General features: G+C 37.4%; 1 protein-coding gene across 2 annotated transcripts; it reads left to right on the top strand.

Moving 5' to 3' along the window:
• Positions 1-1,879: 1,879 nt before the first annotated feature.
• Positions 1,880-26,453, top strand: LHX8 (LIM homeobox 8; the record flags this gene model as incomplete). Of its 2 annotated transcripts, none has more annotated exons than XM_080801806.1 (9): positions 1,880-1,960; positions 3,939-4,025; positions 4,422-4,583; positions 8,482-8,603; positions 10,609-10,829; positions 11,331-11,434; positions 16,824-16,919; positions 22,441-22,624; positions 26,377-26,453. In XM_080801806.1, the coding sequence occupies 9 exons, from the start codon at positions 1,880-1,882 to the stop codon at positions 26,451-26,453; spliced, it is 1,134 nt and encodes a 377-aa protein (XP_080657932.1). The 2 variants fall into 2 exon arrangements, with proteins under 2 accessions (XP_080657932.1, XP_080657933.1); XM_080801807.1 differs by having other exon boundaries at positions 26,381-26,427.
• Positions 26,454-27,439: the final 986 nt, after the last annotated feature.

Here is a 27,439-nt window from a genome sequence, read left to right as displayed (position 1 = left end):
ATTCATTTTGCAGACCCTAATGAATAGTAACTAAATCTCTGAACTGGGTCTTTATTTTTAATTCCACTTTCAATTTTGCTCTCTACGAACACCCTGATAGAGCCAATGTTCTGACGACTCTTTCCATTCGGAAGAGCCATCTCGAGGCCGACGCTATTTCATGGAAAATGCATTATGTGGATTTACCCCCAAATACTAATTTTTGCACTTGATGAAAAACACAAGACTTTCTGTTCTCCACGCACAGGTTAGCTTTTCGAGAAGTAGGTCCGCCCTACTTCAGTTCTGTAAGAGGGCACAGATCCCAGCGTCCTCTCACAATTCATAAATTTAAGCGAGATCTCCCAGAAAGGACCGGAAGGGGGATGGCTAATATTAACGTGTCCGCAGCTTAACGAAAAGGAACACACTGGCAATAGGAAAATGCTCTGGGGACCCTTGTGTTTATGGGAGAAAAATGTACTTGGGGGAAAACTAAATTTGCAGTCCTTGCTGGGTCCTGTGTTATATAGTCTCACTTCATTACAGGAAAGGCTACCTAGCTCTGCCTACTGGCCCTACTCTGTTCTGCTATTGAGGTGTCTGCCGGAGAGCCCATCTTACTCTTCTAGACAAAAGAGGCAAGGAGATAAGAATATCTAAGATTATAGATAGATAAATAGATACGCAGATACATATATCCATCTAACTGGAGCAATATCACATGATTTTACTAAAGGCCTTTAGGAAACAGAGACTTCCAAGTATTCTTAAGTTACGTTTTGCTTTGTTTCGTTTCTTAAAAAAAAAAAAAAAGAAAGAAAGGAGAATTGGAAATAAAAATATTGTTAAATGGTCTCTAACTAAATTCCACTTTACACACTAAATAATGAAGTAAAATTCGCACAACCAAGAAGCTTCTTAAGCAAACATACCCTCCAATCCTAATTAAAATTACAGTATTCTGCGAACACCGCCCCCCCCTCCACAAACCCACAGCCAACATTTGAGGCAGGAACTGGCCCCTTCTAGGGCTTAAATTTTGTCTAGGATGAGATGAAAGAGCAATACTATTAGCAACATACTTTTGTCTTTCTTGTAGCCTTGATTTCAAATCTAGTTGCAAATCATAAGCTTTTGTGCGGCTCAGATGTTCCTTCTTTATCTTAATGAGAAAACTTTTCGCAAAGGGAGCGCGAATCGCTAGATAAGTCAGCCCCGAGGCTGCCAGGGAGCGGTGGAGTTCCCCAGCTAGACAGGAGAGCTGCGGGTTTCAGGATAATGACTAAAAAGTTTAAGTCACTCAGACCTCCGCTTCCCTTCTGCTTGCTGCAGAAAGAGATGTAACCTGAATCTTTGTTTAGGTTTTGGTTGGGGAGCGAGAATTAAAAAGCCAGGGCAAATGCAGAGAGTAGATTTTTTTTTTTTTAAGTCAAAAGTTAACAGGCCATTCCCAGTGTTGTTCCCCCCCTCCCCCCTTTAATACTAAATCTGGAGTAAGTTGGCTTGCTCTGATAAAGATCTTAACATGTACAGAAGGCGGGTTTTCCTTAAGGAGGTGAGGCTATTCCTCCAGGAGAAGACTCCCCCCGCACACACACCCCCTTCCCTCCCTTTATGTAAGGTTCCACCCTCTGGAAAACAAAACTTTTTTTTTTTTTTTTTCTATTCCTGGAGGGACAGACCTCAGTGAAGTTGGGATAAGAATCTTAAGAACAGTCCACCAGAGTGGTAACGGCCACAGCGGCCTCTTTGGACGAAGACTTGCTTGTAGCATTCTTGCTCTTCTCGGTGTCAGCTTTTATTAGTGCTTTGGGGCGGGGGAGGGGGGAAGATCGGCAGACACGGACGGCCGCCGACCCTCTGGAGTTGGTATGTGATAAGCAGCCCTGGCAGTGCCATGTATTGGAAAAGCGATCAGATGTTTGTGTGTAAACTAGAAGAAAAGGACGTGCCGGAGCTGGCAGTTCCCACTGAGAAGGTGAGCGAGCCGACGCCTGGCCAGACCAGCTGAATTGCAGTTCCCTTGAAACGCGAGCTGTTTGGGCTCCTAAACGAGGTTCAGAAATTACCTGTAACGGCCTCATCTTCAGACTTGGCTTTTTTTTTTTTTTTTTTTATTACGTAGTAGCGTTAGTCAGTAATCATTGCCTCCCCTCCCCACAAGCTCACTTAACCTGAGGCATGGAGACTGTAATTTGGGAGACGAAGCCTCAAGCCTAAGGCGTTCTCGGGTACACGTGAGTCGTGCTTTTGTTCTATTTGCCGTGGTGATCGTGGCGGTGGGAAGAGCGAGTCGGGAGGTCCGGGCGGCTGTCGGGGTGGGACCAGAGGCTTGGCTCCTGGCGTCCAGCCGCCCGCGGGCGTTTGCCAGCGCAGAGGCTCGCGGCTGGACGACCCGCCGCGCCGCGGGCCCACGACGAAACAGAGTCGCGGCTCCTGGAAGGCCTTGGGGGATCCCAGGGCGCGAGATTTTACTTAAAATACCCGCCCCCCCCCAAAGGCAAAACCCAGGACCAGTGAGTCACACCTTTCGTAGAGTAGATGGGGAAAACTGACAAGCGCTCACCTCGCTCTGGAGGCCCGTTGGTGTCTCGCGTTTTAAGTTTGAAAATCATCTGCAGCCTGTTTGAGCTCCTCAGAGGGCCCCGCCTTGGGAACCGCTGATGGTGTCGGACTCTGGCGGGGAATACCCAGCGAACGCGGGACTTCTCTGCTTAAACTTGCTTTGTGTCTGAGAGGATGCGGCCTCTGAGCGGCGGCGCTGGGTCCGCACTAGGGAGCGTACCCTAGGGTCCCCACTGAGGGCCGGGCAGGGAGCGGGGTACTCTCGGGTTTGGACGGTATCTTGCCTGGAGCAGCCGGAAGGAGGGAGGTGAAAAGTCAGAAACGCAGGTGTGGGTCGCTTGAGTTCGGCATCCCCTCCCCCCAAACTGGAGTTTTCCTAAACGAAGGCGGAAAAAGCCTGCAGAGGCTGCGTTTTCGTTTAAGAACAAAACTCCAGCAAAGGCTTGGAAACACTTGAGTAATGCGCGCTGTTGCTTTAAAACATTTTGACCGAGGTTGGGTGAGTTTTAATGGCACAAATTAAATTCAGCTGGATATTTTCCATTATTCGTCCCGCTTTTTGCGCTGGTTAAAAATAATCCTTTAGTAGCTCAAATGTTGACTTACTGAGCAATAAGTGGCAATTTACACCTTAAAGAAACGAGTGTAAATCACTCGCAGCTCTAATTGCTGTAAGTTTACGAAAGAGCTGCTGGCTTGGTGTAATCTGAAGCATTTTCATTCAAATTGTCATCGGAACAAACACCAGGCTTCTTAAATCCCGCTGTAATTAGCTTTCAAGTATCCTATTAAACCTCTTCACCTTTCGGGCTATCCAATTCAAAAAGCTCCCTTTTAAAAATATATATGTGTCTTGCTCTTTTAATTGAGGTTATTAAAGAAATCAAGTTTCTTCCCCCACCCCCTCCTCAATCCTCTTTTCTTCTCTCCCACTCCCCCCCACCCCGCCCGTTGCACCCGCTTTAGCCTGGTGATCCCCGCTCCGCCGTGATTGACGTCTAGAAAGAAAATGCTTTGTGCTGGGATGATTGTTATTAACTTGTTACCCCCGGCAGGGGGGCGGGGAACCGACTTGCTCCGGTGAGCGCTAGGGACCTGCGGCCCCGAGAGCGCCGCAGCGCGCCGGGGGAGCCCTCAGCGCTGCGGTGGCAGCCTTGCCGCGCGCTCGGCCAACGCCACCGCGCCCCACGTCTGACAAGAGAGGCTGCGCTCCCGCGGGTTTACCCGCGCGCTGGGTTCCTGGAGCCCTGACGGGGCACGCGCGGCCCGTAGCGCTGGGGGCCTTCATTAGCCCACTCCGCTTGCCAGAAGCCGCGGCTCTGGGCTGCGCGTGCCGACTCTGAACTTCTGCTCTCCGTTTTTCCCCATTTTTCCTTCCTCCCACCCCGCAGTGCCAGGGGCTCATGTCGGAGGAGTGCGGGCGGATTGCAGCCCTGGCGGCCGGGAGGACTCGGAAAGGCGCCGGGGAAGAGGGACTGGTGAGTGGGGAGGGACATGGCTGTTGGCAAGACTGGACGTGTGGAGGCGGCCCAGAAGCAAGGGCCGCTATTCCCGCGCTCCTTCCAGGGCCCAGCTGGCCCCTCGGGGAGCGGATGGAAGGAGGGCCTGGGGCAGGGCGGGGTGGAAAGCTGAGCCGGCGCGAAGGGCTGCGCAGGGCTGTAAGGCTCCCTGGGTCCTTGAGGTCAGGGGTCGACAGCCCCAGCGGGTGCGTGGCAGGAGCTTGTGGGGAGAGAGCTGGGAGCGAGAACTCACGAACTGAGGGTGGCCCGGGAAAAAGGAAGGGTAGGGGTGGGGGAGCTCCGGGAGTTCCGTGGGATGAGGAGAGGAGGAGGGGTCTAGAACCGCCGGCGACTGTGCCTCCCGGCTTCTTTCAGGTGAGCCCCGAGGGAGCGGGGGACGAGGACTCCTGCTCCTCCTCGGCCCCGCTGTCCCCGTCGTCTTCGCCCCGGTCCATGGCCTCGGGCTCTGTCTGCCCCCCTGGCAAGTGTGTGTGCAACAGCTGCGGCCTGGAGATCGTGGACAAGTACCTTCTCAAGGTAGGGGGAGCCGTGAGGCCCAAGGGGAGCGGGAACTCTGGGAAAAGAGAAAAATTTTCCCCCTCTTTTCAATTTTAAGTTCTCGTGCAGGTTGTAGGCTTTCTCAGCAAAGCAGCCCAGTCCAGGGCAAGTCGAAAGAGTGGGAGAAGAAATCCTAGATTCTCCCACATTGTTGCAAAACAGCTTATGCATATGACACGTCGTGCTCTAGAAGTGCCGATACCCCGGGTATGGTTGTACCCCGGGGCGGTTGTACTAGCGTCAGCCAACGACTTGTAGGGGAGCAAAAGTGGGTAATCCTTTTACTCATTTTTGAAACAGGGTCCTGCCTGATTATTTTTACCGAGACTGGGTTGTCCCTCCACCCCCAACAACACCCCTACACCTGCCTGCTTCTAAGAGTTTCTGGTTAGTATATGTTGGATGATTCTCCTTTGCAGTGTCTCCTTTGATAAGGACCGTCGTAAAGGGTCTTTTCTGGACAGAGTCTTTACATAGTATTATGTTTAGTAGCAGTCGCTTGAGACTTTTTCAAAGTAAAAGATTGTAGGAGCATTTACATAAAAACCATTTTCAGTACCTCCTTCCTGTTATTAGTATTTGGAGGCCACCCAATGCTTTTGCAATGTCCCTTCCAGTGCTTGTTAAAAAAAAAAAAAAAAAAAAGGAAATGGATGGTTAAACACCCTCCCACCCCCCAGCCCCCCCCCCCCAAAAAAAAGAAAGAATGCAGGCAGGAGGGAAGGAAAGCAGGAAAGGAAACAAAAAGAAAGATAGATGGATAGATGAATGCCTGGGATGAAGTGCTAGTTTGAGAATTTGATGGTCTTCATTTGTTTCACTTCTCTCAAAATATTGTGCAGGAATTTTGGAGTAGAAATTCTGGCAGGCCACAGTTAACTATATCATTGTAGTGCGGGGTCATGGTCCCATGTATCTTAATTCTAATACCATGGGCTTTTCAACTTCAACAGCTCTTTAAAACCACTATTTAAAATAATGATCTCTCATACACTGAATTAGTAGCAAACCAGTTCACTTTCTATTCCCTCCTCATCAATCTCCCTCCACCCCCTTCCCCCATTTTTTCAGAAGGATTAATTATGGAGAGTAGGAATTCAAAAAGCAAGTTACTGGGTTTCTTTAAATTTCTACCTCAAAGTAGAAAGCTATTTAATATGTAAGGTGGGAATAATAAGTTATAGATACAACCCAGATAAATCACCAAAAGAAGTTTTGGTGAAAAATTGAAATTAACTAAATTAAGTTTAATTGGGGATTGAGTCTTAAAGCTGGCAAATTAACATGGCTCTCCCTTTAAATCTACATCAAGATACCCTTTTCACTGTTTCTAGACCTGAGCCTTTTTGGATATCTCAAAATCATCTTTTAGACCAAAACTAGTTTGTTATTTTCAATGAGCCCTCTCAATAATTAACATAATGTTTAAGAGTGTTTCTGAATGGGTCTATAAAGGCTTTAATACTTCATACCAGAGAGGATTTAGGAAAAAAGGACATTATAAAGTGACTCTTAACACACCTCTGAAATAGATATTGTTGCTAATATTCACTTTTATATGTTAAAAATACATTTATATATTATATTTACTTGTGTTATATTAAATACCTAAGTTATCTAAATATCTTACATAAAGCTTTTTGTTGTAGGACTGTTGTCCTCCCAGTGAAGTCTTCTATGTACAGGCTTATTCTGTCCCTTTTTGTGCCTATTAGTATCTTAGTTCTAACGAAAGTTTGACATTATATGATTGTATAAAAACTCTGAGTTCTTTTTTTTTTTTTTTTTAATTTGGTTACTTATTCTAAAAGAGTAGTTTAAATTCAATTTGAGTCACTGGTGAAAAATAATTGCTAGACTCAGTAGAGTATTTGAGGGTACAACTGTTTTCTATGGAAAATATAGAAACCATTTAATATAGAAAAACATCATCTCATGAGGTGAGTAAAATGGAGTTAAAACAAAAAAGTAGGAGAGGAATTAGATGTGTCTTTTGCCTCTAATATTTTAGTGCCCTGTTGTTTGGATGTTTTTTTTGGGCTTGGTCTCATATACATACACAGATTGGATCAATAACAGCCATCAGGAAAGTTTGATATTCTCTAGAATTTTCTCTCTTTACCTTACTTTCCTCCCTGGAAAAGAAATGGAAAATGAACATTTTTTTTTCTTTTTTAAGTAAACTTTAAAGAAAGGTGGTAAACCAGGCATTAGGTTTGGCATTAGGGAGTTAGAAGATAGCCATGACTCTGCTCTGAAGCCTGAATCTACACTTGCTTGGGGAGAGGGGGAGAAAAAAGACTGGATAAGATCAAAACGGAGACATCCCTAAGCATTGGAGTGCTAAAGGAAGCCTGTGTTTTTAAACTTTAATTGTCCCATGTTAGGAAAGAATACAAGGAAAATACGTATTTATTTCTAGGATAGTATTAACCATTGTTAATATTTTTAATTCTGACCTCCTCTGCTTGCTTGTTTGTATATTCCAAGTTTTCTTATGTAGTAAGCATGTAATCCCAGACCAAAACTTAATATTTAATATTTTAAAAAATTTCACCAAAATGTTACTCTTCATTAATGCTTTGGAAAGAGGCCTATAACTACAATTAGAAGCAAGTGAAACTTTCCTTCAGCTTCAGCTTCAAATGTTCAATGTTGTATCACAAACATTTTGGAAAAAAATTTTTGAACAGTAGTGCTAATCTGATAGAATCATTGGACAGATAGGATTTTTGCTACACTATTTCATAATAAAGATTATTTCACAATTTCCCCTTTTCGCAATTTCCTAATTACTATTTAAGACATTAGATCCATTTGTAGGGTATATTTGTAGTGTTTTTGCATCATTGCTGTTCTTTTACATGAAATGAAATTATAGTTAATTGGTTAAACATAAACTCAATTCTTGTGTCCATTTAACAAGACCAAATGTTGGAAGCCTCTGTTATAAGCAAGTTCAATCTAATATACATCTTCATTCTTGAGAGCAGAAGTTGTGGTGCTTATAGTATTATAGCAACAGTTTGAGGTGAGGGTTATTATGATTTGTTTCCTGAATTAACAATATTTCATGTGCTTATTTAGAAAATATAAAGTGGTATGATTTATTAGACACTGTTACGCCTTACTCCTTGAAGTATAAATGGCAAACAATGTTTGGGTGCCTTTTTAGAACCACTTACCATCAGATTAATTTTTTTCTCCAGTAGCCAAATCATTAGTTAGGGTTCCAATAATTCATTCCTTGAATTTATTATTTAATGTTAGAAGGTATCCAGGATTTCTGCCATATCAACATTTAAATCTACCTTAGCAGTTTCTCTTAGTTAAGGGAAATGTTGCCTGACTTCTTTATAAGGGTAAGTATCTTACAAAGCTTCTTTTTAAATTTTCTTTCTCTCTCACTTCAACTACTGCACCGAATATAATTGTTTGGCCAAAAAATAGATTGGATGTTGTGTGGATTGACTTCTTTTGCTATCAGTTTTCCTGGTGGGAAGGATTTGGTGAAAGAAAAAATAAAACAAGCCTGTATGTAGGGCTTTAAAGTGACCCAAATTTTCCGTGTTCATAGAAGTTCGACTTCAATAAGGGAAAAAAAAAAAGCACACGCCCTGAATTCTTCAAAGGAATAAAGAATTTAACACACAGTGTAAAATACGTTATTGTGATTTTTCTGGTTGGGGTCTGAAAGAGAATAGATTTAGACACATATTTGTGTAAATGACACCTTTTAGGTAGAAACATATGGAAGAGCATATGTTAAAATATCAAGAAGTCAGTTGTTAAAATTGCTTACTACACAAAACCAATGAATAATACTGTGAGTGTGGTATTAAAATTGCTTCTTACCCTAACCCTTTTTCCTTTACAGGTGAATGACCTGTGCTGGCATGTTCGGTGTCTCTCATGCAGTGTCTGCAGGACCTCCTTAGGAAGGCATACCAGCTGTTATATTAAAGACAAAGACATTTTCTGCAAACTTGATTATTTCAGGTATACTGTGAAACATTTTTTTAGTAGATACTCCAAGATAATACAAAAAGAGAGTTTTGTAAACAAGCTTTCTTGTCCAGTTTTATGTATCGAAACCAGTTTTTCTTACATAATGGATTTCAAAATGAGAATACCTCACATTTTTGAGGTCTAACTTCTCTCAAAACAAATAAAAAATAAGGTTTGTGTGTTTTAGGAATTCTGTATATAAAAACTAATTTAAAATAATTATTTCCTCTTTGGGAATGAAAGGTTTAGATATTAAAAACAGGGAAACTGCTCCTTGCTGTGCATAGGTAAAGTATAAAATGTAAGATGACTTATTGTGACAAAGTCCGTGATTTGCAGGTGATGCTAAGGTGAAATGAAATAATTATGGTTGGAAAAAATAAGGTTTTGTTAAGTGTTTACCAGTTTACAAGAATGATCCCAGTTATACCTTTAAAATAACAGCAGTTTGGAGACTGTGATAAACCTATAATTTAGAGGATTTCGGTATCAGAAATATACCAAGTCTGATTATTCTATCTAAAAATCCTCTTTTTATTTGTTCTTTGATCTTTGTTTTTTGAGATTGTATTTGCCTAAGATATTAAATGTAACATTTTTTTCTATGATCTCTTTATAAATTATTTAAATGCACAGTTGCTTGTAGGATATAATTCAGTTCTTAACGGATAGCTGTCTAGAAATTGAAATTTTTCCTAAGCATGACTTTTTAAAATTACCATATATATTTTCTTTATTTGAATTTCCAAATGAAGAAAACTGTTCATCGTGAAATTGGGAAATTAATGCTATATAATGAAGTTTGTAATACTAATTATGTTTATACTCAGTTTCAAAAACTGGTTTCAGAGAGTTTAGTGACTGAATAAAATTGCTAATTAAAAACACTTCATAAAACCCAGATGCTTTATTTTATAAAGTCAAAGAATTTTATAATTACCAAAAACATATATTTCTCATCAGGTTTACTCTCCATTTCCTCAAAAATCATAGTAATTTACCTCCTCTTTGACTTAAGATATGCAAATCTTAATTTTTTCATGGTAATTTAAAGCTTTTTGAAAGGTTTAGTTTCAGCAAGTTATTGAAAGTCTCATTCTTCAGGATTTTTTTATACTTCATATTATATTCTGAAATTTAGTTTTAGAATTCACTTTTTCAGATTAACTTAAACAAAACTGGCAATACCTCTAAAGATAGGCTAACGAATAGAAACAGACACATATCTTGTTTGATGTGGATATGCAAGGCCATGACTGTGATTATGATAGGAGACATAGCAAAGAATGTCCAGTTACTCAGACCAGGAGAAAAAAGCAATAGTTACATCTGCCATTATGTTACAATTAACCTGCATTTAATGTCTAGGTAGGTCTCTGAAAGTTTTAGGTATTTCTCCCCTTCCTGTGACTAGCAGTGCAATAGCTTATTCACCAATGGAAACATATCTGAGTTTTTCATTCCTCACTCTCAGGGTGAACAGTTTGTTCTACGCATTGTTTGATAATGTCCATTCTAAATGTTTAAATATTTTAACTTAAAAAATGACACTTAAAACCTTTCTGAATTATCTCAATTTGGTTTTAGGAAGTCATTATATTTTTATTGTATGTTTTTGTACTTTTAGGTTTCAGTCTGGAGTATATGTGTGTTTGTATCTTGAATCTCTAGGTAATTTATAAATGCATTGATATTTGTTACAAACGAGATATTAAAACTCATAGCACATTTATTTTAAAAGAAAAAAATCCGGTCTTCCTTTAAAGTAACAATGAGAAGCTTTTGTTTTATAAACAGATTTGAACTATGGCCCTATCTCAAGTCTTGATTGCTTACCATATTGACTTTAAGAAAAATAACTGGTTCCTGTTTCATTTTCAAAAGATGTAAACACTTAAACTTATCCAATAAGTAATACAGTGTATTAGTTTACTCAGGCTGATGAATATCTCCCCAAATAATAAAATCTTCACCTCCTGCTCTTCTATTTATGTAGAAGGTATGGAACTCGCTGCTCTCGTTGTGGGAGGCACATCCATTCTACTGACTGGGTCCGGAGGGCCAAGGGGAATGTCTATCACTTGGCATGCTTTGCCTGCTTTTCTTGCAAAAGGCAGCTTTCCACGGGAGAGGAGTTTGCTTTGGTGGAAGAGAAAGTCCTCTGCAGAGTGCATTATGACTGTATGCTGGATAATTTAAAAAGAGAAGTGGAAAATGGTAAATATATACTTAAAATACTTTGGAGTCTTTTGGGACAGTGAATACAGGGAATAAAAATGATTTTTCCTAAGGTCATTTTAATGTATTATTTTGTGCAGTGTAATTGTGGTAAAACTCATTAAGCATTCTCCTGTTAGTGATGATCTCCATGTGTTTATATGCAGGAAAAGCCATGGCATGTGTATTAGCCTTGTACCATATTCTCAGGCAGCAGCCTTGAATTTAAGGCTGTTTTGCTTTCATAACCAGTTGTTTTCCTGTATTTGCCTTTTAAGCATGAACCTTAAATGTGTGCTCTCCTAACTTTTTGCGCTTTTGAGTAAATATACAAGCCTGTATATTATTTCCACAGAATATTTTAGTGTGTTTTAAAACTTAACTGAAAGATTTGGACAATCTACAATTTCACACAAAGCCAAGAGATGCAAGAAACATATTATTGTTTGATCAGCAGACCCATTTGAGTTACCAACATGTATGCTGTTTTTTTAAATGCAGGCAATGGGATTAGTGTTGAAGGCGCCCTCCTCACAGAGCAAGATGTTAATCATCCAAAACCAGCAAAAAGAGCTCGGACCAGCTTTACAGCAGATCAGCTCCAGGTAGACATGACAATGAATTTATGATTTTTGAAGTCTCTCCTGACCATAACAAACAACAAAAACATTTTAATAACTTTCATTTCATATAAACAAAAACCCCCCAGTTCTCCTGCCCCCTCCCCAAAATGCCCAAAACAATTTCATGCTGCCTAAGAACATTTTCATGTTTTCAAAAAGATCAGCCTGTGCTTTTAATGAATACTAACTTGGTGAATGTATGAAAACATATTTATAGCCCTAAAATGTTTGTCAATATTTCCAGAGTCCTGACCTGGTATGAACTAGTCATTCAAGCTTTATTTCCCTGGGTTTTATTGGCATTAACATCAAAGTACAAACAAAATATTGATCAGTCCTGACTTACTGATAAAATCAGTTTAGCCCAGGCATTTATTTACATTACTACATATAATGGGGATAGAAGACAAAATATTTTAAGACTATTTACAGAAAGAGACATACAGTATGTGGGCCTATGTTGAAACACTAATGTGTTCACCTTTTTAACAAATTACAATGAGCCTTTTAATGGCTAAGTTTGTATAATTTTCTGAATAGGAGAGAATTGAATATGCCTTATAATAAAATTACAACAGGAATCTAGTTATTGACTCTACAACCAAGTAAACCTTTACTTGTTTTTAAAAGGGATAGAGGGACCTAATTCTATAGTTTGATGCTGAAGGTTGATTATGTCCCCTGAAAAAGGAGAGATTATTTCAGTTTATAATTGTTATAAGTTCAGTTCATGTCAACTATCAAAAAATAATTAAATATAATTGTTATAAGATCAATTCATGTCGACTGTCAAAATAAAAATAAATAATTACTCCTTACTTTATCTTTAAATCTATACATATAATGATTCTTTCCGGAATTTTTTCAGATAAAGAAATCACGTTTTCTAAAACAGTAATGTGGATGAGGTATTTGTTTTATGGTAAGGTAAAGTAACATTTATTGAGTGCCTACCATGCACTACTGGGTGCTTTACACATAGGATATATCTTAACTCAAACTTTAAAGGATATTTATACAACATTAGCAATTGAGTAAAAGTAATATTCTGAAAGTCACATATGGTATCTAAGACTTGCCAGTGTTTAAGATGAATACAGTAAAGGGGTTTCAAGAGACAACTTTATTTGGGGAGTGGTTAGGAAAGAATCCTTCATGTGATACAAATATTTCCAGGGAACTTAGATCACATAAAGCCCTAAATTGGGAGATATGAATACCGGTGGAAGACCTGGCAGCAAAATATGCAGTAAAAGATGTCGGAGTTAAAATAGAATTTCTAATATAAATATATTATTTTTACAATGGGCTGTTTCCATGAAGGGCTGGCTATAATTTAATAATTATAAGGCTGACAATGAAAGTTTACATGAAATTAAAGTTATTAAAATTATAATAGTGAAAACTTGAAACATCTTTAGGTAGATATATAATTTCATATAGGAAAATAATTATAGGTACTAATGAAATAAAGAGAGAATAATATTTGTGAAGGTTTTTGTGTGTCAAGTCCTATGCTAGACATTTATCTACATTCTCTCCTTTAATTCTTAACAATAATTCCTTGATGTAGGTAGCCTCATCCAAGAAGTGCAGGAACTCCCTTCAAGGCAGACTACCAAGGGAATGACAGAGAAGAGATTTGGAAACTTCCCCAATCCTCTGGTCTTTTCATTTTGCTTGACCACCAGACCATGAGTGGAATAAAAGCTCCTCTTAATGGCAGCAGCAGCTAAAACAAGAGTGAGATTCCAAATCTCATGGATAGCTTTATAGTTTTAAATTGCAAACATTCCTAAGCTATTTACATCATCATATCCATTATTATATGAAAATGTGATCTGAATCATTAGTTTTTAAAGATGTATATTGGAACCATAGGTTTTAAAAAATGAAAATAAAAAAACAAAAATAGAAGTGATATGCCTTCAAAGCACATACTCATTTTTTCAATATTTATTAGTATCTGTCTTATGCCAGGGACAGCTGAGACAAATGAGACACAATCTTGGCCCTCAAGTGGTTCTTTCTACCTTAAGAATCTGGAAAACATAGCTGTAAATTTTTTAAAAAACTTAAATCGTTATATTTTGCTAGAACCTCTAATAAATCACACAATGTACGTTCATTGTCAAATTGTCCTTTCTGAAAACTGAACATATTCAAGTAGTGCTTGAATTCAGCAAAATAATAAAATATTATAGGTGATCAATAAGTCAAAACTATTCATAAAGTACTGCTTTGGACAGAGGAGAGTTAACATGGGAAGAGTAAACAAGATAATTTCCCAAAATTATTTAGAAATTTACGGAAAGAAAAATTAGTTTTAGGCTCACAACAGAGTAACATTTTGTGTTGGCAAGAATATCTAAAATATTGTCCCATTTGTAGAAATGGTATTTAAGAAGTTCCTGCCAATATTGTGGTTTGCTTATTGTAGTTGGAAGCTCTTGCTCAATGATGATGAAGATAAAACATGCCAAGGTTAACACCTATTTTAATCTACTTTCAGAATGACTTGGTCAGCTGCTACTATGCAAATACCTGTCATTTCTGAGAATTCCTGGCCTTAAAATGATGAGTGTCTACAAAGGCTCATTCCTTGATCATGTTAAAAAGCCCTCAGAAGAGGGGCGCCTGGGTGGCTCAGTAGGTTAAAGCCTCTGCCTTCCGCTCAGGTCATGATCCCAGAGTCCTGGGATCGAGCGGGAAGCCTGCTTTCTCCTCTCTCTCTGCCTGCCTTTTCTGCCTGCTTGTGATCTCTGTCTGTCAAATAAATAAGTAAAATCTTTAAAAAAAAAAAAAAAAAAAAAGCCCTCAGAAGAGAAGTGGGGTGGGTTTCAACATCATTAGTGACTGGAGAACAATGAAATTAAGTAGAAATTAAAAGGCTTTTTGTGTGTGTGTAGGAGATTAAACATTGATAAGCACGTCTTACTTTCCCTTTAGCATATCTCAATTCTAAACCATCACTATTTAAGTTTTGCTTTATTCCTTGATGAGAAATTGCTTTATTAAGTATAACTTGGTTTCTTTATTAAACTTGAGAATTTGAAATACATTTGTGAAAAAGCATGCTGTTTTTTTTGTTTATAAATTATCAATAGGCCTAATAAGCAAATCCTTAAATATCTGTTTAGCTTTTCCTCTTGAAAAATTAAAAAAACAAAGACGATTAATTTGCTCATTGTTTTTCTCTTTGGGATATTACATGCTCAGCTACATAGGAACACAACTATTTGTACATGACAATATTGAAGTAACGCATTTGGAATAAGAAAGGAAGAATGAATTGAACTGAGTGAAATTATAAACTTAGGCCAGTTCTGCCCATTTTTTAAAGTAAAAATACACATGCTATTTACAGTGAGTGTGTGAACAAATATGGTTGGACAGGGAGCCAGGAATACCTTATTTTGTTTCATTTTTTTTATGGAGAGTTCTGGTTCCCCCTAAAACCTTTAGCATTTCTTAAACCTGTGTAGTTACTATAATGCTTTTCAGCTTTAATCATGGTGAGAAATGTAAATGTAATTCTTTAAATTACGAACTGACTTTCCTCAGTGTATATGTTCTGCATAAGCACTGTTCCTCTCTAGTGCATGTGTTCATTTATTTAATCTTAACCTTATAAAGTAGGTGCCACTGAGTACCTTCATTGTGTAGATAGGGAAACTGAGGAAACTCACAAAGAGGATAAGTCATTTGCCCACAGACTTATGCATGTCAAATATCAGGGCCAAGACTTGCTTAGGAAGATCAGCTCCTGGTTGAGTTCTTAACCCCTATGCTAAACTCATTCATGTAACAACAATTTAATGATATCTAATGATGTGCTCAGTTAAAATAACTTCAAATAATGTGAAATTCTCTGAAGACAGTGGTTTGAATGGGGAGAGAGAAAAGCTTTAGCTGGTGGGGGCCAGGGGAGTTCTCTCTAAGGATAAACTTTGGAGTTGAGATCTGCAGGAATACCTTATTCCAGAAGTCAATAATTAGAGAAAACTTAACTGAAAAAGAGAATTTGTAAACTTCTTAAGGTTTCCTGGAACAACATTGGTCTTTTTCTCCACACTATCTTCAACTTTTCCTCGCCTTGTCAGGGTTCGTTGTGTTACAAACCCTTAAGCACATACTATGTGATAGGAAAGGGTATTAGCTCCTAGGGATATGAAGAATAAGACATTCCCTTTGTCCTCAAGAAGCTTACTTTGCTCAGGAGAGCTAGACTTGCCATTAGTTATTTAGCTGCTGTGATAGGTGCAGTGGCAGAAGCATATAAGAAGCATGTGGACAAGGCAGTAATTTTGCCTATGGAAAATAGTGTTGAGGCTGGTGGTGGCTTAAAGTCTTTGGGTAGATTGGTTATCCGCATCCCACACCCATAGACATGTACAATAATGTTGGATGACTGACTCCACTCTCCCATTTTTTTTTAATACTTCCTTTATATATTATTCTACTTCCCTCAGTTGACTGACTTTTAAGTAATAAAATTCAAATGTCCATCTTAATTCTCATGATTTCCTCTTCAGAAAGAATCCAAAACCCTTGGGTTATGCTTTATTCTGGTACTCCCTCACTCTCTGTACTTCTCCCCTTACCTTGTATTGTAGTTATTGGCATGTCCATATCTTTGTTTCAAAAAGTTGAGACCACGGAGTTTTTTCACATATCATTGTCTCATGGCAATGATGATGATTTTGATCATCATCATTAGCATGGTGATTCTAATCCAAAGGGTCATATCATATCACCTGAGAGCTTTTTCAATATACAGATGTTTAGATCCCAGGAAATTCTTATTCATTGGGCTGATTGATATCCTTTTTTGAGATCCCTGATACTGTTTTGCGTGGAGTGAGTGCAAATGTAGATAATGTTGGAGTTATTACAATTAAATGGAATCCATCCATACTATTTGCTGACTGAGAAAAATTGTAATCTGGGTCTATTTAGCTTTGTAGAGGTTGGAGAAAAATTCGATAGGATTTTTGTGTTTTTAAAAGTTTTCTAATACAAGAAATTTTTAACAAAATGGAAAAAATAGTAAATGGACATACCATTTATTCATTTCATTTGTGCATAGAAGAATGGAAGAACAAAGGTGAGCTCATTTTTAGCAGCATAGTTGAGAGACAAGTTTTATGTTGAAATGGATTTTTTTTCTTACAGATCTCAGTGTAGTGACTTGTTTGTAAATTTGCAGCATATGCTTTCTTTTCATTTATATGTATTCACCCATTTTGATTTTCAACTAATAAAATACAAGTATCTTATTTTCTTATGCATGTCTTATCTCTCTGGTCATCAATGAGAAGACTGAGTTTCTTATATTTAGCTATTTACTACTTTTTTTTTTTTTAAACAGGTTATGCAAGCACAATTTGCTCAGGACAACAACCCAGATGCACAGACCCTTCAGAAACTGGCAGAAAGGACAGGCTTGAGCAGACGTGTGATACAGGTGATTATTTTAAAGGTTAATCAAGAGATACTAAACAATCTATTCTAGGTCGTTATGAATGTTCAGTGTGTGTGTATGTGTGTGTGTTTGCAGAAATATCAAAGCGTTAGCTTCCCATTTTAGGTCTCTTTTACACTCTATATCAGTTTTTTTTAAGCCTGATAATTAGCCTGTTTGAACTGAGCTATCAATTGTTAAATGATTTTGTGTACAAGTTACTTCATTCTGTGCTCAGAGCAACCCTAAGACACTCAAGCTGAAAAAGACAACTGTGGTTCCAAGCTAGATCTGGTTCTGAAGCCAGTAATTTTTTTTTCCACTTTTCTATGATTGTTTATGTGAATGTGTGTGTGTGTGTGTGTGTGTGTGTGTGTGTGTGTAGGGGGGGCTTGATCACTTTTGTTAAAGATCCAGGTAGAGGAAATGGTGTGAACAAAGCTAGGGAAGGATGAATTAGTGCAAATTCATTGAAATGTTAATTTTATATCTGCAAATTGTGAGAGTTGAAATTGTTGGAGCTGAACTTATAGGGGCATGTGACTATAGAGTTCTGTCTTGAGCAGGAGAAAGCCATGTTAGCTGATGGCAGTAGATGGCAAGAATTAGGGTTGAAAGAGGCTAGATTAGAGATACAGATTTGTTGGGATGCCCTGCAAAGGAGTGATTTTTTTTAGAAGAGATTTAAATGGGGTAATGACCTGAAATTCATTGAGAAACATTATATTACATGCATGCTGGTGGCAGACAGACAAGAAGAGGACCTGGACACTAATTAGGAGGGAGAGAGAAGTGAAGGATGACTCTTAAATTTGAAGTCAGAGTATCCATAGGAATAGTGCTATTGACAGGAATATTCAAGTCAAAAAGGTAATTTGGTAATTGGAAGGGAGATGAATTTCCTTTTAGGTCTGTCTTGGGCAGTTGGGCGTATAAGCACATATTTTAGAAGATGAACAGGACTCATACAAAAAGATGCAATGCCATGAGATTGGGTAAGATCCTTTAGAATGAGATCATAGACAGTAAAAAAAGAAGAATGGACTTTAGAGAGAGGAGGGTAAATGATGCTATTAGAAAGGGACATAGTAACAGGTGGGATTAAGGAATGAGTAGGGTAGAAAACATCATGGAAGCCAAAGGAATGTGTTCAAGGTGGGGCTGGCCAACTGTGTCAAGATCTTATAGAGAAGTCAGGGAAATGGAAAATAATTTTAAATAACATTCAGTGTTCAAAACTGTTTACAGAATTAAGGCAAGTAACCATAACCAGCAAGATGAAATTTAGGTGGGGGGTGGGTGGGTAAAATCCAACATCGTATATATGTTTTACTTCTTAAACTGGGTGGCTGATATTTTTAAATAGGGTGCTCATTCTTCAGTTCATTATTATTAAGCCTGAAATATTTTGTAGTTAAATCATCTATACAAAGAAGGTGATTGGGAAAGACCTGGTGGTGTTGCAGCTTCTCTAAAGACTTAGATTTCAGTAGATTGGGCTGACTACAGTGTAATGAGGTTCTCTGAGGAGTTAGGTCATAAGACCTCAGTGCTTTTCAAATGTTCAGGATACTGTGCTTATTTCAGAGTACCAAATTTAAAAAAAGGGTCTAACAAGAAACCAATCCAAACAGACGGCTTCCTTTAGAGACAGGTTAATAAGGTCATGAAAGAATTAGAAATCATATGCTAATATTAACAGCAATAGGAATATTTCTCTGAAGATGAGAAGAATGAAGAAGAGAAGGAATGGTATAAACAGAAAAAGTATCTTTAAATATATGTGGAAGGCTGTCCTGCAGATAGCAGAATCAGGTCTCTGCAGGGGAATGAAGGAAAAGGCAGATTTCAATTATGATGAAAATTTTCTCAGCATGAAAGTCTACAAAAATGACATGGGCTGCCATTGGAGGTAGTGAGTTTCCGAGCCTAGAAATGGAGCTTCCTTTGTTGAGGTAGTACAGACTCAGTGAGCTGAGGGTTCCTTCTAATCCAAGAGTCTATACTTTCGATGACAATGACTACTCCAGCTAAGTCAATTCATGACTATTATGTTTTAGATTTTTTTGAAATTGGAAATAAAAGAAAATGAAGGATTTTCTGAGAGCTTTTCTTATTATCTGAAGAAGTAAGTCCTCCAGACAATGTCACAGAATTTCCAAGTATTTAGCTTGATTCGAAGTACTAGAACTTGAAGAATATATTGTTAGATGGTGGTTTTTAATATGTGAGGATTGAATTAACCATTTTAGGTAGGATAGCAAAGGAAGGAGTACTAGCATGCAAATATATATGTTACTTGTATGTGTGTGTGTATATTTCCAGATTTTCATTATCCTAAAAATTCTGTAATGAATATCACTGTATGTACACCTTGCTCCCTTGTTGCTTAGTTTTCATATGATAAATTTCTAGAAGTGGGGTTGTTGAGTCAAAAGATAAAACATTTTTAAGGCCTTTAACTGACTGATAGTACAAAAATCACTATCTAGAAAGTTCATACCAGTTTATTCTACCAGGAGCTGCATATGCAAGTTCTCTTTCACCAACCCATGCAAATCCTGAATACAGTCATTCTTTTACATTCCTCCCAGTTTGGGTAGAAAATCATTTATATTTATATTTATATTTATATTTATATTTATTTGATTATCAATGACCTTTAAGATATTTGATTTTCTTTGATTATCAATGACCTTTAACATGTTTGTTTATTTTGTAATTTTAGAAATTGTATGTTTTTAGTCCACTTTTCTACTGGGTGGTTCCTTTTCTCTCCATCTTGCTGATTTTTATTCTATTTATCATGTTAAACCTCCATAGTTCAACAGTTTCTTTTTCATTTATTTTCTCCACATAGAATATATATATATATATAACTTTTATACATATAATATATATTATGTAATATATACTGTATATAATATATATAATTTATATAAAGTTTTATATATAAAACTTAATTTATTTATTTAAGTTTAGAGAGAGAGGAGGAAAGAGCAGAGGGGAAGGAGAGGGAGGGGGAAAGAATCTCAAGCAGACTTCTCCCTGAGTGTGTGGCTCCACGTGGGGGTCAGTCTCACAACCCTGAGATCATGACCTGAGCCAAAAGCAAGAGTCAAAGGCTTAAGCAACTGAGCCACCCAGGAGCCCCAAAAGTTTTATATTTTTATGTATTCAAATATCTCAATATTTTTTTCTTTTAGCTTTGGCCCTTTTTATGTTTCTCCACCTGTAGAGTATCAATATTGACTGTTGTTTCCCTTAAATATTTATGGTTCCAATTACATACATCTAATCTTTAAGTTATCTGGAATTAAACCTTTGGTTATTATTAAGGTAAGGATTTTACCACTTTTTTCCCCTCACAAATGATTAGCCAGGTTTCTCTAAATCAATATTACGCCATGCTTTTCCAGTAATTTAAACTTCCATCTTTTTTCTACATTAAAGTCTGATATTTGGTTCCTTGGGCTTTTTCAGAGATCCATCTTATGGATTAGTCTTTTCTTTTTCAGAATGTCCATATAGCCTGCTCTTAGCTTATATAGTATACAATTTAGAACTCAAAAAATTTTAAAAAATATGTTGCTCAGAAGAAATTTTAACTCATGGAAGTTTACAAAACAGAAGAAATTTTAAGTCAGTGAGGAGGATCAAAATGACTTGTATTTGAATTCTGAAGTTGGGGTGCCCCCAAGCCAGAAGTTATTTTCTGATGGTCTGGAATTGTTAACTCTATTTTTCTGTGCAAGTTACATGACATTTTGTGTTTATAAACCTCTCTCTACTTGATTACCTGTTGATGATCTTTCCAAGGAGCTATTTGAATCAGAATTAAGGTAGTTTTTCTGCTGATATGACATGCCTTTTTCATATTATTTCCAAAGTCTGGATTTTTTTTAAACAACTGAGTAGGTTCCACCCAGGATATAATTTATTGGAAACATAAGATACTTTGGAGAAACTCTGGGAACCATAGTGCCGTGTCCATTAGGTTATATGTGGCCCATTGGGGTGCATCTCTTCTGGGTACAATTGGGGAAAATGCTGGTGGCAGTAGTTCTCTTTTACAAGTTGGAGAACATGTGAGTATATCTTCTTGACTGGGTGAGTGACAGTAGTGACACCTATTATTAAGGAGCCTGTGGAGAGAACTGTGACTGAATAGTTGGGTTTGGTCTCTTGTAAGTATCCAAGAGTCTAATACTCCAGAAATGGAAGAGAAGGCTGTGACTTCCCACTCCTTTTCCTTGATATATGCCTATGTCTTGTTCCTGAAACATTCCTCAGGTGTCACCTTCCATCCATCTGCCCAGGGCTGCATACCCTTTTACATGATCACTTTTGATTACTTTAGTTTTAACCCCTAGAGTTTGTACTTTGTCAGTCTTCTGTTTTTGGGTCCTCAGGGCAGGATGTGTCTTTGAAATCAGGTCAGCTTTTTTGTATAAAAATTTTGCAGATTCTTTCTGTTCTATTATTCAGCTCTGATTCCCTTGTGCCATCGAATAACTTCCTATCAGCCTTGGGCAGAGATTTATGCCCCTGATCTCTCCCTGGCCTTCTCCCCTGACACTAAAATGTTATCTTTATCTCCTTAAACTTTTTATTCCTTCACTTCTCTTTCTCCTCATGACAGACTTCTTTGGAGTGATAGAAAGTAAGTGCTATGATATTTTCATAGAGTAACCCTCTATAGTAAAGTTTTATCTAACAACAGGGAGTTAAAACACAGGTAGATTAATTACTGGGAACATTCTGGGCAGTCTAGATTCATTCATCCAGGTCAGGATGTTTGCCTTGAATTTGGTTCCTTTATTTCTGTGATAGAGTAGACAACAGGATGATTAGCTCTTTACATTTTGTGAACTGTTTCACCAGTGGATGTGTTTGTATTTTATTCTGCTTAAGTATTACTCATTTTTTTCATATTACAAGCCTGACCTTAACATACTTCTTAGGGAATAGTCTATGCATTCACTAAGAGAAATTGATCTCAGCAGGCTAAAATGTGATTGGAATAACTGAATCAAGAGGTTTGTAGAAAGCTTTAAGTTCTCAGTGGGGATATTAGTCATTTGGAAAGGGATTTGAAATAAGTCCAGCAGGTGTCTAAGAATACATTTAGTTGGGTTCTTTATTGTTGTTGTTGTTAAGTTCTGATTTAAAGGGCTTTTTTCTGTTTTTCTTTTTGTCCCAAATGCCAGTAGTGAAAGCTGAGGAAACTTCTCTGGAATTCTTGAACTTCTTCTCTCCCTTTTTATTTTGGAAGATGCTGGTGTAGTATAGAATTGGCTTTTAAGTAAATCACCAGATGGTTATTATATGAGCAAAGAAAATGACCATTGATATTTATGCAGATGTTTCTCTTCTGTCTACAGGACTGCTTAGAAAGCTTGTTTAGATTTATACCGTGGTTGTATGGTAGAGAAATTGAGGTTACATTTCTTTGTAAGCTAAGTTAATAATGTACTCAGAAGTTGACATGTGATGTACCTCCATTGCTTTTCTCCTCTCTCAGGTGTGGTTTCAGAATTGTCGAGCACGCCATAAGAAACACGTCAGTCCTAATCACTCCTCCTCTGCCCCAGTCACAGCAGTCCCGCCCTCCAGGCTATCTCCACCCATGTTAGAAGAAATGGCTTATTCTGCCTATGTGCCCCAAGATGGGACGATGCTAACTGCGCTGCATAGTTACATGGATGGTAGGTATCCCAACCTTTAACAGCTGTTGCTCAGGCACAGTAACTGTTAACTGCTAATATTAGCTGATTGATAGGCTGCATATTTTGAAATATTACCTCAGTCATAGCTAAAAAATTGGGGGGAGTGCAGGAGAGAGCAGAAATGTCCAAATGTTCTTATTTCTGTGACTACATTTGAAGGGACAAATTTAACACCCACTTCACAGCTAAAAATACAAATATTGATAATAAAGAGCTTGCTTTTTTTACTTAGAAAAAAACTTTCTTTGTTGTTTTCGCCCAATAGTTAAATAATTTATTTTCCTATGGCCGGAGAAAGTATCCACACACAGAGTTTTATTCATTTATTCATTTATTTAAATTCAATTAATTAACATACAGTATTATTAGTTTCAGAGATAGAGTTCAGTTTTGCATATAATACCCAGTGCCCATTACATCACATGTCCTCCTTAATGCCCATGACCCAGTTACCCATCCCTCCACCCACCTACCCTCCAGCAACCCTCCGTTTGCTTCCTGTGATTAAGAGTCTCTTACAGTTTGTCTTCCTCTCTGATTTCATCTTTTATTTTTTCCTCTCTTCCCCTATGATCCTCTGTTTTGTTTCTTAAATTCCACATATGAGGGATCATATAATAATTGTCTTTCTCTGATTGACTTATTTCACTTAGCATAATACCCTCTAGTTCTACCCATGTTGTTGCAAGTGGCACACTCAGAATTTTAGATCAGAGTTAGTATACTGAGTTTTGTTAAAGAAAGTTTTTTATTGAAGTAAAACATACATATATAAAAGCACATACATAACAAGTATCCAGCTGGATGAATTATTAAAGTGAACATATCCGTGTAAATACCAGATGAAGTAGTAGAGCATAATTAACACCCAGAAACCTCTCTTATGCCCCCTTCCAATTAGTATCCTCTTCCTCCAGAGTATCATTGCCTTGACTTCTAAAATAATGTTTTAGTTTTGCCTGTTTTTGAGCTTTATATAAACTGAACCGTATAGAATGTATTCTTGTGTATCTCACTTCTTTCAACTACATTGTTTGTGAGATTCACTTGTATTTGTTGCAAGAATCCGTGATTTGTTTTATTGTTCTATAGAATTCCACTGTGGAAATATACCACAATTTAACCATTTTATGCTGGATAACATTTGTGATTGAGCATGTTTAGGCTTTTATGACTATGCTGCTATGGACTTCATTGTACATGCCTTTTGGTGTACATTAATTCACACTTCTGTTTGGTATGTACCTGTTTGGTATGTACCTGGGCGTGGAACTTAGGGTAATAGGCTACCCATACACTCAACTTCAGCTGATTCTGCCAGTTTCCCATAGTGGCTGACCCAGTTTACACTTGGACCAGCACTGTGTGAGAGTTCAAGGTGCTCCACATCCTTGCCAACACTTGGTATGGTGTGACTTCTTAATTTTAACCAAGTTGATGGTGGGGTAGTGTTCATTATTTTAATTTGCTTTTCCCTCATGACTGATGAGATTGAGCATGTTTCCACTGGGCATTTGTAAACCCTGTGTGTGTGTGTGTGTGTGTGTGTGTGTGTGTGTGTGTGTGTGTGTGAGAGAAGAGCCTTTTCATGTCTTTTGCCTGTTGGCTTATTGGCTTGTCCATTTTGTTTTTTCCTTGATTTCTTAGTTCTCACATATTTTGCATATAGAAAAGCTTTTTGATGATATCCCCTCCTATTCATTGGCTTGCCTTTTTCTACTCTCTTAAGGGTATGTTTTGTTGAGCACAAGTTCCTAATTTTAATGTAATTCATTTCATCAGTTGTTTTTTTTTTCCTTCATGGACAGTGCTTTCTTTGTAACCTATTCAAGAAATTGGTTCTCCTCAAAGATAGTGAACATATTCCTCTGATGTTATCTTCTTGACACTTATCTTACCTTTGACATTTAGATTTATACTCCATCTGGAATTGAATTTTTATGTGTAGTATGAGATAGGAAGTAAAACTCTTTTGTTATATTGATAAAAATACCAATTTCCCAACTGTTTTGTAGTGACACATTTCTCATTAATCAACTGTTCATGTAATATAGGTGTTAATTTCTGTACACTCTATTTTATTGGACTATATATTTTCATATTGAAAATATGGTCTTATTCTTGCTCTTTTGAAAGTAAATGTTGTTTTATCCCAGGTTTTCTCTTTGTGTTTGGTCTTCAGTTTTATTATAATGATATGCTTCTTGAGTATGTTTGATGTATTTCATTATGGAAACGTCTGTTTTTGTCTCTTCAAATATTGTTTCTGCTCCTTATGAAAAAATTCCGTATTTTCCAGTTTTTGACCTTCCATGCTTTAGTCTAGGTATTTTCTTCTGACCTATCTCCAGGTCACTAAGTCTCTATCTAATATGGTATAAAACTCACCCACTAAGTTCTTAATTTCAGTTATTGTGTCTTCAGTGTTAGAACTTCCATTTCATTCTTTTACATAGTTTTCACTTTTTTATTGAAATCTTCTATTTTTGCCACTTTATTCCTTAATGAAATTATTGTTGTATTAATTAGTTATATTAAAGTTTATGTCTAATAACTCCAATATCTGGATCTCTTGGTTTTCAGTCAAGTCATGTCTTCTTCTTTACCTTTTTATTTTTTTATTGCACTTCAGATGTTGGATTGGGTATGAAAAACTAGAAATAATTTGAAGCTTTGGATGGCCTCCACCAGAGAGGATTTGGTTTTGCCTCTGGCAGGAATTTAGGTTAGGGTAAGATCAACTTAATCCAATGAGCATCAGTCTTCATGAAGGCTGGTATATTTCTGGGTCACTAATTGGATTTAGCCTTTGGGGATCCCAGACAAAGCTTTCATTTTGTTGTGTTTTGTTCCTGTTGTTTTAAACCAGTCCTTCTCTTCAGTGGTCTCTGATCTTTCGTGTTTGTTCCCCATCACCCAGCCAAAGTCTAACTCCTGAGAGTCTGCTCAAATTCTCAGCCTCTCAGACATCCCTTTTCTTTTAAAATTGTCACTAAATTTGGGGGGTGGGTGGTGGAAAGTTGCCTCATTTTATTTCCCTTCTCTTTTGGGACTTGCTTTGCAATTTTTCATTATCTTGGTATCTTTCAGATGCCTTCCAACAGATTTTTTAAAATTTTGGCCAGCTTCCTAGTTGCTCTCAGAGGGAGGTTTGGTTTGAAGTGTCATAGACCTTGCAGAGAATGGAAACTTCATTTAAAGTTTTGGTTAAATAAAAAACCAGAACCTATACCATTGTTGCTATTATACTAGCATTAAAATTGTGTGTGTTCACATGAATAACTATAGTGTTGCCCGAGTCAAATGTGCTTTGATGTATGTTTGGGGAAGAGGTGGTTAAGCATTCATAAAGGAGAATTGGGGGAGGGGGTCATCCTATAGACACTTTTATATGGAAGCCAGCAGCATCTCTGCAGAGAAAGCTTTTGTGTTTTCTAGCTGCAGGGTAAAGTGCAGTGAATGGGGTATGGATGGAGGACATTAAAGTGTCAAAAGCTTGTGGCCCCAAAAAAGGCTTTGGGGGTAAACTATTCCTGGATTCTCATTTAATACTGTACTCACTATGCTGAATAAGTTAATGTTTCCGCTGAGGTTAGTGGAATGAGTGTAGCTTGGTGCCCTCAGCTATAATGAGTAATGAAATCACATTGCCTTGGATTGTTTTTGTTTGTTTTTAAATCAGTTTTATTCACCCTACAAAACTGATCCACAAATTTCTTTCTATTTTATAGCTCATTCACCAACAACTCTTGGACTCCAGCCCTTGTTACCCCATTCAATGACACAACTGCCAATAAGTCATACCTAATTCCTTTTTTCAGGGATAGAAATGATTAAGGATATAATCTTGTCATTTATTATGTATAAAATACCATTGAAAAGATATTAATGTTAATTTTTTATTTAACACTCAAAGCATTTTCAACATCATTTTGCTAACCAGGTATGTATCTATAGTTGGCCTGCAAGACACTTTTATTGAGTCTTCATTTTTTGGTAAAATTTATGTTTACAAGAAGAAAATAAATCAGAACATTTTTTTGTATTGTCTGGAAATAGTTCACGCTAGTGTGTATCTGTTAATTTATTTGTCATCAAAAGAGCACTTTGCCTAAAAGAAAGGACTGACAAGTGTGCAAAATGTTTACAATCCTTTGTGAAATCGTAGTTTATCATTAGTTTGTATCTGTAAGTTATTGTTATAAATACTACCTGTATTTTTTGTTATATACAACTTTATACTTTGAAGCTTGTATCTGTGAATTTGCAACTGAAATTTATTTTGCCAATGTTTTCTGAATGAATTGAATAAAGCTTTTGTTGTAGCATGCCATGCAAACACATTATTGTGTTTGTGGTTGATGAATTATGGCTGTAAATAACACTATAGTTTAATAAGCCCACCACTCTAAGTTTATTAAACATTTTCCATTCTTGTGAAAGTTTCAACCAATCTGTCCTTTTGTGTGTGTGTTTTCAGCATTAAGTCGATGTTAGTCTCAAATATCACAACTCTTAATTTTAGAAAGTCATTTTGTTTTGAGCTGTGTTTTGAGTACAGTTTAATAGGAAACTTATTTGTAGATGATTGCACTTAACAAAAGAACACATGAAAACATCTAATTTGGCAAATTATCCCTTTCAAACTAGCTAATAAAATTAATGTGAAAGAAAAGAGCACTTTTCAAAACTACCTTTTTGGGTATCCCAAGTCAGAAATGAAATATGGGCCATGAGAATATATTCTTCAGGGGTGAAAAAGGAGAACTAAAAGTATTTGGAGTTTATGAGCAA

Source organism: Martes martes (assembly GCF_963455335.1).
Source record: "Martes martes genome assembly, chromosome: 4".
NCBI classification, from domain to species: Eukaryota; Metazoa; Chordata; class Mammalia; order Carnivora; family Mustelidae; genus Martes; species Martes martes.
Note: the sequence above shows the minus strand (reverse complement) of the source record. Positions and strands in the feature narration are given on the sequence as shown.